Here is a 12,140-nt window from a genome sequence, read left to right as displayed (position 1 = left end):
GCCCCCTCCAGCTGTCAGTTTTGACAACAAACAGAAATGGTGAGCAGGACAAGTCTGTTAGGTTGTATTATGAACTCTCCCCAAACCCTTTTCCTGATCCTTCTAAATAAAATGCCTACTTTACTACATCCAATCAGCTTGCAGTAGAAAAAAAACAAGCCACGCCCACTTTTCCCTCATTTAATATTCAGATTTTCTAGGAATTGCATCACAATACGGAAAAAAATGACTTAAGCTTCCGATTCATGTGAACTTTACGGTGAATAATTAATCCGTACAAGTTAATCTACTGAAATGTATTTTTGGCAATCTTCAATCAAAGTCTGAGCATTTGCTTCCGCCTTTGGAGAGGCGGTTCTTCTCTGATGATGTCAGTTTGACAGCTTTAGCTACAACATTTACTTACAGGTCCCGTGAAATGCTTTTTTGAAATTTGATGTTTGACGTAATGTCAACTGAAACACAGAGAGAGGGTGGGACATTGAGTAGCTCCTCCTCCTTTTTAAAAACCAGCCAATAGCGTTTTATCACAACTCTGCCGGTGGGATTGAGATCAAAGGCATCCAATGAAAAGCATATAAGAAGGGGGCGGGGTCATGTCACATACCAGACAGCAATTGTTTGGTCAAGATTTGAGGGTTGATTTAGGCGGAAGTGACGAACTACAAGACTGACATCTTTATATCAATTGTATATTTCTCTAAACATTAATTTTGTTATTGTTTGTGTCACACTAGCTTATAGATATCCTTAAGGCTAACATACCGATGCTAACATCTAAAAAAAACTGCATTTTTATTTCAAGGTGTGGAGAGGTAAGCATGATTGAACACCCAATGAGGGGGAGAGCATGCTCAGAGCCCGGCGGCTAATCAGCAGGCCAATCACTAGAATAAACAGGTGTTATTTATTATTTCTGATTGGCCTGATGATTAGCCGCCGGGCTCTGAGCATGCTCTCCCCCCTCATTGGGTGTTCGATCATGCTTACCTCTCCACACACGGGATCTTTAACCACACCCTTCTTGCAGTTTGTTTAACCTCTTTGAGGGAATGATGCGTAAAAGAAAGCTCCGCCCCTACTTAATATTCCATTTCAGTTGGAAGCACATCAACACACTGAAATAAAAGTCTCAGCACCTTTACGGTTCACGCAGGCTTTGAAGTCAACATCAGATCAAAATCAACAACTGTTACTTTTAATGGAATGTGTTAATTTATTCAACAGCTGGTTGTGGTTCTTGAGTCTGATTGGCTGAGAGGACTTTCTAGCCATGGAATTTTCCACTAGACTTGCTTCACAGAATCATTAGAACTGGTTCATTAAGAGTCAACAAAGACATATTTATTTATTACATGTCTTATTTACAACCCAGGCTCATTCTGAAAATGTACCACTATACCAGGGGTGGCCAACCCTGTTCCTGGAGAGCCACCTACCTGCAGATTTCAGCTGCAACCCATGTCAAACACACCTGCCTGTAATTATCAAATGGTGTGCAGGTTCTAATTAATTGGTTCAGGTTTGTTTGATATGGGTTGCAACTGAAATCTGCAGGAAGGTGGCTCTCCAGGAACAGGGTTGGCCCCCCCTGCACTATACGCCAAATACTTCCCAGGAGCGACGTTTTTTTGCAGTTTTTGTTTTCACGAATCCACCAAAGGCCGCTGTGTACGCTTTTTTAAATCTGACATTTATCTCGCGAGTGCTATTTGCGCCTGCTGTTCTCACATAAATCCACCAGAGGCCGCTGTCGACTGATTAACTGACTGATTGAATGATCCACCCTCCTCCTTTAAACCCAACCAATCGTCATTTCAAAGGCACAGACTGACCCGTTGGCTTCTGTTTTGTCTTACCCACTTTTACCGTTGTCGCGGTTGACTGCTCACTATGTCTCAATTCCGCCAACAAACATGGCGAGCTACTGGTCAAACTGGTAACAGCAGGAAAGCCGTCCACATGGTGGCAAATGGTCAGCTGGTGAGCGTGAAAAGGAACAGCATCATTCCACCTGTAGCGTTCTTTTTAAAGATGAAATGCAGCCATACATACCTCTGGATACATAATTCACAATCTCCAAAAACGTATATAGGGATACGTTTTCAGAATGAGCCTATGATCTTTATTTAAGCTGATCTATGCAAATAATATGTATCCCAGCATCACACACACATCATATTACTCAGCAAAACACCACAGTAATTATTGTGTCTCTCCTTGATTGCAGACGAAAACAAAAACCACTGGACAGGACATTCAAAAAAGCATTATTGTTTATGAATTATGCACAAAAAGACATTATTAAATCTTCTAATTACAATATTTAGGGCTGATATAAAAAGACATTAGCAAATTTGATCAGAATACAGTCCACATACAGGAAATGGCTGGAGGGGTTTTTGCTGATGACACAATTTTGGCCCGATCGGAGCCAATGAAAAATACTAATGAGAAAATGATTAGGAAATCCAATTAGACATCAAGATAACAATATATGGTTTCAGAGGAGATTAGAATGTAAACTGAACAACAAAAAAAATCATTATTTTTTTCATAGTTCAGTTTTAAATAGTGCAAAGCTTCGAATGGCACTTTGTAAACACTGCTTTGAGTTGATCTGAAGCAAGATTCATATCATATTATGCTGAGCTCCAGTCTGCAGCATCTCCTGATCCCGTTACAGATACTACGTGTAATAAAGGCAACACAGCCATAAAACAAGATGGCCTAGCAGTCGGCACATGTGTAAACAACACATAAAGCACATGAGAACAGAGCGAAAACAGGGTTTAAATAAGATTGCGGTCAAACTTTACAATGTTTCATTAGGTAATCATAATTCGACATTTACTAATGCATTATTAAAATAATTAAATACATTACTAAATGTACTGCGAGTTAACATGAACAGGTTTATTTCCATTAACTAACATTTAGAAATGTGAATGATTATTAATTTTAAATTCTTGTCAGTAAATACAATAACAAATGGCCTTTTTCCACTGACTGGTACAGTACGGTATGTTTCGGGTCGGTACGGGTCACCTTTATCAGGTTTGCGTTTCCACTACCAAGGGTACCCTTTTGGTGGGCATCGTGTACAACAAAAAGTTTCAGTAGACGTCATTCTTACTCAAATAAATGTCCACAGTAAAACTGTATAGGTCGTTCACATATCATATGAGAAGCACTTCTCACAAAACAGATGCTTTAAACACATAAATACTTGTGCATAAATGTTTATTACCAACTCTTCTGTCAACATGAGTTGATTATAACTGCAGATCAATGACAGCGCAAAATAGCCTACTGTAACGTCTGCAATTATATAAAATAAATAAATAAATGAACATATATGAACTCATACAGACGCTTACAGTCTTCGATATGTTACCAACTACAGAAGAACTACACACAGCAGACATTTAGTCCTTATTTGGGTTCAAAAACAACACAAAATGTAGCCTACAGTCAAAGCAAACCTCTCATCTGTGTCTTTAATCTTCAGCAGCACATGTAGCCTTTGTTAGAGAGTCATTTCTTCATTCTGAGTTTATAATAGTTAAACATGGCAGCTTGTTTACGTTTGCTAAAAACCATGTGCTGCTTTTTTTCCGGCTTCTCCTTTGTTTTTTTTCGTGCTTTACTCTTGTGTTTGTCAGTTTCTGATAGGATCGGGTTTCAAAAGCATATCAATAATCAGGTGCACGTTATTATCATCAGCTCAATAAGTTTGTTATTTCAGAGATGTGTAAGAAAGCGAAACCGCTCGTGCTTCAGACTGGCTTGAAAAAACTAAGGGGCACAGGGTAAATCTGCTCTTCTTTTTGGCTTTTGTGACTGTTCATCAAGATGACGACAAGGTTTGTTTGAGCCCGGGTTGACCATGGCTTGCTATTATATGTAATTCCGCTGTAATCTTTTGGCTCGTCAGCTGGGTATTTTAAACATGGCGGGTATTTTGTTTTCATTGTGGCTTGTTGCTCAAGCGAATGATGTATCTCTGTAAACCAATAGCGTTCAGCTGCACGTCTAGCTCCGCCTTTTGGGACCCTTTCTCGTGTTTGGTACTCTTTCAAAAGGGTGCCGAAAAAGTGGTTTGGTTCGGTACGCCTTTTGAGAGTGGGAACGGCCATAAAAGCATAGTAACCGAACCGTACCGTACCGTACCACTCAGTGGAAACGGGCTGTGAAACCTTATTGTAAGGCCTTACGAAGGTTGTCTTTTCTTAAAAATACTATATTATTTATTCAATAAAATCCATTGAGTACAATGAACTGCATATCTAAATCAAATATACAAATTACATACCAGAATGTTAATTTTAGAATACATTTATGTACCTTTAATATAACATTCGTTTAATTATTATTATTTTTTTATTATTAAAAAAGGGCAACATCGTGGCTCAGTGGCTTTTTATAATTATTTTTTTTGGGTTTTCACCTTTAATGGACAGGACAGTGGAGATTAGAGACAGGAAAGTGTGAGGAGCAGAGAGAAGGGAAGTATAAGCAAAAGACCTTGAGCAGGGAATGGAACTCGGGTCGCCGTGAGCACCTTAGTGCTATTTGTCTACACTCTAACCACAAGGCTATTGGTGCCAACAACCAGTGGGCATTTCTGTGTGGAGTTTGCATGCTCTGCCCATGTTGGTGTGGGTTTCCTCCGGGTGCTCCGGTTTCTCCAGTAGTCCAAACACATGCGCTATAGGTAAATTGGGTTAACATAATTTGCCGTATGAGTGTGTGTGTATGGGTGTGTAGTGTTTTTCAAAATAAAAATGTACTCTAATTTTGTTTCTTGCAACACATTTAAAAAAAAGTTGGATCAGTAAAGCATTTTGATCTCCTCCTTCCATAAACCCAGCCAATAGTGTTTTCAGAAGCACCGTTTGACCAGCCCCCTCCCACTTCCCTAAACCCAACCACCAGTTTTAAAAAGTAATCCAGAAAAGCCTTCGCCTGATTTTTACCATGTTTTCAGATTTTACCACATTCTAACCCTGTTGTTTACTTGTTTATTTTAGCTTTTGGCTTCTGTTTTTGTCTTCCCTTTTCTGGAATCGTTCTTCACTGAACTTGAATCCTGTTGTCATGGTCAACTCCTCTCTGCGTCTTAAATCCGCCGATGTACATGGTGAGCTACTGGGCAAACTGGTCACAGCAGGAAAGCCGTCCACACGGAGGTAAGTGGTCAGCTGCATGAAAAGGAACCGTCATACCACCCTGTAGCGTTCGTTTTAAAGACGAAATGCAGCCATACGTAGCTCTGGCTACATAATTCGAGATCTCCAGAAATGTATATAGGGGTACATTTTCAGAATGAGCCTATGTCGTCAAAATCTGACGGATAGTACAGCAAGCACAGAGCTAACACACATCACTACGCTTGATATTCAATGGTGCTGGAAGTAGAAGAGCAGGTGTATGATGCTGGATAACACATTAAAACACAGACACACCAAATGCATTTATATTTCCCTGATTAAATTGACTCACTTAAAGTCTTATAAGCTTTGGAAACTGTCTTGTCTGTCAAAGATCAAACACTTGCCATAATTCATAAGGCCATCTGTACAGGAAGCCACATACGCAGCTGAAACCTACAAGTAGGTACAACAACAACATAATTGGCAATGAAGAAAACTAGTTCAAGTGCTGGATGTGACAAATGCGGTCATTCAACTTAATGTAATGTATTAAGTTATTTTCTGCCATCAGGACATCATTTTTCTGCCGCCAGTTGGTCACTGCGTGCCATGTATCAAAAGACGAATAATTGAATTACGTCAGTCATGAATGCAGTTCATAATCTCTCTGCGTTTTAATCTTAAGGGTAGTCTGTAATATGTATAAGTGCATTAGTGTGTGTATTTAGTCTTCAGTGTTATCGGCACTTTTCTATTCAGCTCTCAATCATTCTGATATAAATGTTAAATTACAGAGCAATTACAAAAACATATAAATTAGAGGCAAACGTCAACGTCTTGCTCGGTGGTGTTTGTCACTTCATGGCGAGATGGTAATTACAAGTTGTGCTGAATGGCAAGACCTGATATTTTCAGGGAAATCTAAAATAGGTGGACATGCATGTACAGAATGCAAGTGGTTGTGTGTGTGTGTGTGTGTGTGTGTGTATTTAAAAGTATGAATACTAAAATTATTTAAAAAAAAATTTTCACTTAATTTAAACCTATATCAACCTTTTCTTCTGTGGATATAAAAATATATAAAATATAAAAAATATGAAATTTGGCATTATTTTTATGCTGCTACTTTCTATGAAAATTGTAATACCTGTTGTCCAAAGGCTGTTAATCTCGAGAAAACACCATAAAATCATGCATAAATTTATGAAATTGTACACAATAGTAGTAGTAGTAGTAGTAGTTGTAGTAGTAGTAGTAGTAATACTAGTACTAATAATAATAGTAATAACAATAATAATAACAACAATACTAATAACTAGTACTAATAATAATAGTAATAACAATAATAATAACAACAATATATATATATATATATATATATATATATATATATATATATAGTTATTATTATTTATAGTTATTATTATTGTTATTACTATTATTATTAGTAATAGTATTAATATATATATATATATATATATATATATATATATATATATATATATATATATATATATATATATATATATATTAATGATACTAATAATATAAAATAATAAAATAACGATGATACTAATAATAAAATAAATTAATAAAAATAATAACTTTAATAATACAAATTCTAAAGATTATAATAAAAAATTAATAACAATAGTAGCCATAGCAATAATAATAATAATAATAATAATAATAATAATAATAATATAAGTTGTTAATCAATATCAGTGATGACAAACCATATAATAAAATATAGTAATAATCAAAATATAATAATAAAAATAATAAAGATAATAATACAAAATTATAAAAATAATGATACTATTATTACTAATAAAATAAATAATAAAACAACAATATTAATAGCAATGCCCACATTAATAAGGATACTAATAATAAATAAATAAATAAAAAATAGATAAAAAATGATTAATATAATATTAAAAACAATAACTACAATAATAAAAATTGGAGATAATAATAAAAATAATAAACCGATAGCTGTACATGTGTGTGTGTGATTACCCCGTGAGCGATTCTCCTCTCTATTAAGGGAAGGTGTCCTGCCCTCAGGCTGCTCAAACACAAGAATCTGGTAGCGGTGGAGTCCAGTGCCTTTAGGGGGAGTAGGGCGGGCATATGCTGATGATAAAAAGAAGAGTGTCCCTTAACTAGTGTGTTTATTTATTAATGCAAAATGGTAATATTCTGTATAACAGAATATACAAAACAGCACTATTCTGAAATACAGCATTACTACAATTCAAAACACTAGTTTCACATTTTAATATATGTTAAAATGCCATTTATTCCTTTGATGCAACACAGAATTTTTCACATCATTACTCCAGTCTTCAAGTGTCACATGATGCTTAAAAAAAAAAAATAAATAAATAAAAAACATATAAGGCCGCATTATATAATGAGGTAAAACATTTTATTTTATAATGACAATAGGGGCTTTAAAAAAATTGCCAAAGAAAAGATGATACAAAAACATATATTAAAAGAAGGGTCATTCAGAAGGTGGTTTTCATATGCATTCAATTAGTGTATATTATCCTGGGTGCCTTATATTAATCCTCATTGGAGGAATTCTCTAAAGAGAGCTGGGTGTCATGAAGAAGCTGTAAAAGAAGATAAAACCTGGTGTCTGGTTAGCCTGTGTGTCGCACTAGAATAAAATCTTTTTGGAAGTTAACCTTATCTCTTGATCAGTAAGATACTCTATCTCAGATCTCAGAATTGCAATGTTGCTGCACAAACTTATTTATAATGATTTTTTCCTGTCAGTTCATTGTTGAAATATTGATCAGTGATGCATTAAAAACTAAATCAACTCTGATTGGCTGTTTTATGTGTCAGTCAGAAGTGCTGTTCTTCTCTGAGTGGGTGGTTTTTGGCCAGAATACACTGCGATGTGGACCTGACTTCTCGCCTTTTATTTGAAAGGTCTTTCTACATAAGCCTAAAAGATCCTGAGTTTAATATTTAGGTTTAAAGGTTAGTTTAACTCCAGATGTACAATTGCAGCAGTGAAATATGCATATTCAGACTCACCAGACAGTTCAGTGCCTCTGACGTCTCCTGTCTGAAGTGCTTCACCCTGCAGACAAAAGAAAAAAACACACAGGAGAAATAAGCTGTTTATAATACATTTACCACTTTCATATAGTGTATAATAAAGCTGTTTGATACTGTAAATTGACTGCAAAGTTTCAAAGATAAAAATGTAAATCAATTATAATATGCCTGAAAGTTGCATTCAACTGCATTCTGCATTTCCAAGACATACCGTGTCTTTTGTGTGTTAAAATTTGTTATTTCAAATGTAGAACAAAGACAAGAACACACAAACAGAGCAAAAAAAAAAAAAACAACGCTCCCGCATTTAGATGCAACAACTGAATGTCCCTGTAAACAACAGAGGACATATAGCAGATCTTGTTCTTGCTTCTTGACATGTGACTGGTTAATTGACACTTATTAAACAGTTGTCTGTAATACTTGATGCTGTTTGGTGAGTGGCGACATTCCAAGATATGTTATTCCCAGATAACAACTGATGAATAACACCGAATCATCATCAAATCATCAAATCATCAAATCATCTTTACCATCAGTGAATACGTTCACATTTATACACTTACATGCACATTCATATTTACATGTTTGTCTGAGAGGCTGTTTTTGATAGGGGTCTCGATGCATCCATGCGCTCACCTAACCCCACCCCTACCCCTCACAATGACCTTACTAGCCCCATTGAGTGCTTTGTGTCTGACTCTGCATCTTTGAGATATGAAGTTTGCAAATCCAAGTCTGCATCTAGATACTATTGCTTTTTTTGATTATTTGGCGCCCTCTTGTAGATGAATAATTCATAGCTAAGTGTATGATTCATTCAGCCTGTTTCGTTTCTGTCAGATTTGCCTTTTTGCAACCATCTTGTGATTGAATAATGCGCAGGTTAGTGTATACTCCATCAGCTCCATAATGTGAAAAAAAAACATGTGACAAATGTGAAAATAGATTTAACAAGTTTTTTAAAAATAAAAAACCTGAAAAATCACATGTACGCAAGTTTTCACAGCTCTAAATTGAGCTCAGGTCCATTTGGTTTCCACTGATCATTCTTGAGATGTTTCAGCAGCTTAATTGGATTTCACCTGTGGTAAACTCAGTTGATTGGGCCTGATTTGAAAGGCATACACCTGTCTATTTAAGGCCCCAGGGTTGACAGTGCATGTCAAAGCACAAACAAAGCATGAAGACAAAGGAATTGTCTGTAGACCTCCGAGATAAGATTGTCTCAAGGCACAAGGCTGGGGAAGGTTACAGAAAAATTTCTGCTGCTCTTAAAGTTCCAATGAGCACAGCGGCCTCCATCATCCATAAGTGGAAGAGGTTTGGAACCACCAGGACTCTTCCTAGAGCTGGCCGGCCATCTAAGCTGAGTGATCGGGGGAGAAGGGCCTTAGTCAGGGAGGTGATCAGTAACTCGATGGTCACTCTGTCTGACCTCCAGCGTTCTTCTGGAAAGAGGAGAACCTTACAGTAGGACAACCATCTGTGCAGCAATCCACCAATCAGGCCTGCATGGAAAAGTGGCCAGACGGAAGACACTCCCCGCCTGGAGTTTGCCAAAAGGCATCTGAAGGACTCTCAGACCATAACAAACTAAATTCTCTGCTCTGATGAGACTTAAATTGAACTCTTTGGAGTGAATGCCAGGATTTACGTTTGGAGAAAACCAGGCAGAGCTCATCACCAGGCTAATACCATCCCTACAGTGAAGCATGGTGGTGGCAGCATCATGTGGGGATGTTTTTCAGCAGCAGCAACTGGAAGACTAGTCAGGATAGAGGGAAAGATGAAGGCAGCAATGTACAGAGACATCCTGAATCAAAACCTGCTTCAGAGTGCTGTTGACCTCAGACTGGGGTGACGGTTCATCTTCCAGCAGGACAATGACCCAAAGCACACCGCCAAAATATCAATGGAGTGGCTTCACAACTCGATTAATGTATCTGAGTGGTCCAGCTAGAGCCCAGACCTAAATCCTATTGAACATCTCTGGAGAGATCTGAAAATGGCTGTACACCATCGCTTCCCATCCAACCTGATAGAGCTTGAGAGGTACTGCAAAGACAAATGGGCAAAAAGTCCCAAAGACAGGTTTGCCAAGCTTGTGGCATCATATTCAGAAAGACTCAAGGCTGTAAGTGCTGCCAAAGGTGCATCAACAAAGTTTTGAGCAAAGGCTGTAAATACTTATGCACATTTGATTTTTCAGGTTTTTGGGAACATTTTAAAAAACTCTTTTTTCACATTGTCATAATGGGATATTGTGTGTAGAACTTTAAGGAAATTAAGGAATTTAATCCATTTTGGAATAAGATAACATAAAACAAGTGAAAAAAGTGAAACGCTGTAAATACTTTCCGGATGCACTGTACTGCCTTAAGTGAGTGACTTAGCAAAATAATAATAAAGTAATAATAAGTGAATAAATAGCCTAAATGAAAGGAACAAATTGTGCAAGTTTGTAGACACACACAAGTTGCTTATGGACTTACATATTTTAAATATTTGCTAAAATATTTGTATAATATTTCTAATTATGGCATAGCTTTTCAACCAATTAGGCTGATTAAATAATGACTAAAAAACACCAACACAAATGCTTGATCACGGACCAGTCCGAAGACAGTGGCAGAAAATATCGCCCTATCCCAGCCCACAGGTTGGGTTGAGTCAAGTCTGGGTTCTAAACTGTCTAAACTGTACTTTGGGCACCTCTGGTTTAGAAAGAGTGAATCTTTAAAGAAATTTCAGACACAGTATAATAAAAAAAGAGCTGATGCTGCAATGAATATTATAAGCAAAAGAAAACAAACAAACCTTGAATAGATGTAACTGTAGACCACCTCCAAAACACAATTACAAACCTTTCGAGCTGTATAACAGTGGCACTTTAGCAGAACAAAAGCTACTGTACGGCTTCTGAATGTACACAATGAGAGCCTGGGGATGTGTTGTGATTCTCTCCTTCATTCATTCATCACCCGAGGGCCACAAAACCTCAGCTTAACCGCGGCTCAGACCCAGCAGGAGCTTCACCTAACCAAGCTTAAATATGTCAATGACGGTCCCCGCAACCAAATCCGCCATATTTAATATCCTGAGACAAAAGCCAATTCCCAGGCAAATTAAACGAGCGATCGCAAATTCCCATATTATTAATTGTATATTAAGTTTCCGTTGCCTAGGAACAGAGATTCTCTCCGAGCTTTCTATGAGTTGAGTTATTCTTTTTTACACCCTCCCCCTAAAGGGCACTCCTATATTTGTCGAGTTTAAACCCATATCCTCCAGCAGCTTTAATACTGCACTGTTTCACTGTAAACAGCCTGCTGGAATGTTTGTCTAATGCATCTGATTCCTCTCTGCTGAGGCTGTAGTTCACACAGACTGTGAGATTAAACACAAAAAGATAAAGTACATGATGAGAAATAAAAAGTGTTGTGCTCAAAACCTATTTTAAACGGGAAGTCCCCTGTGTTAAATATCTCTCATGGTTTGTTAGTAAGCGCTCTGTTATTGTCAATCAAGCAGACCATCGAGACGCACCACTCTCCGTCGCCTCCTACAGGAGGACGGAGGGACTGCAGGGACAAGCAGATTCACTTAAGGGTCAAAGATGCAATGAATAAGCTGCAAAGGAGTACTTTTATGTGGGTTTTTCAGACACAGTAGTGCATTAAGCTTGACATATTTCATAATATTTTCTGCAGGATAAAAAAGGGATAGTTCATCCAAAATTGAAAAGCACCTCACAATTTGCTCAACTCATAGGGCATGAAAGCTGATATAGCAATATTATATTATTCTGATGTTGCGATATTGAGTAGAATTTGAAAAGAATTTAGAAAGAATTCTTAAAATTTGAACAAGTGAGATGATTTTGTAGGAGAAGTGCATCTG

The 12,140-nt window shown here is 37.1% G+C and overlaps 1 protein-coding gene and 1 long non-coding RNA gene across 4 annotated transcripts in view; one reads left to right on the top strand and one right to left on the bottom strand.

Moving 5' to 3' along the window:
• pebp4 (phosphatidylethanolamine binding protein 4) overlaps positions 1-12,140 on the bottom strand; it is a 167,368-nt gene that overhangs the window by 26,156 nt on the left and 129,072 nt on the right. The window contains exons 5-6 of the mRNA XM_087265504.1: positions 8,214-8,259; positions 7,179-7,295 (exon numbers count right to left, since the gene is read on the bottom strand). Of these exons, the coding sequence (XP_087121630.1) occupies positions 7,179-7,295; positions 8,214-8,259 (163 nt within the window). The remainder of the gene's footprint in view (positions 1-7,178; positions 7,296-8,213; positions 8,260-12,140) is intronic.
• The window catches only part of LOC147835830 (uncharacterized), a 121,551-nt gene that overhangs the window by 63,698 nt on the left and 45,713 nt on the right, over positions 1-12,140 (top strand). For 2 of the 3 annotated variants that reach the window (XR_015498499.1, XR_015498500.1), the window contains exon 4: positions 5,034-5,192. This is a non-coding gene — a long non-coding RNA (uncharacterized LOC147835830). Of the gene's footprint in view, positions 1-5,033; positions 5,193-8,018; positions 8,389-12,140 lie in introns of those variants that run through there. The other variant, XR_015498501.1, reaches the window with a different exon arrangement.

Source organism: Danio rerio, chromosome 8 (genome assembly GCF_052040795.2).
Source record: "Danio rerio strain M-AB ecotype USA chromosome 8, GRCz13ab, whole genome shotgun sequence".
NCBI classification, from domain to species: domain Eukaryota; kingdom Metazoa; phylum Chordata; class Actinopteri; order Cypriniformes; family Danionidae; genus Danio; species Danio rerio.
This window is presented reverse-complemented; position numbering and strand designations above follow the sequence as displayed.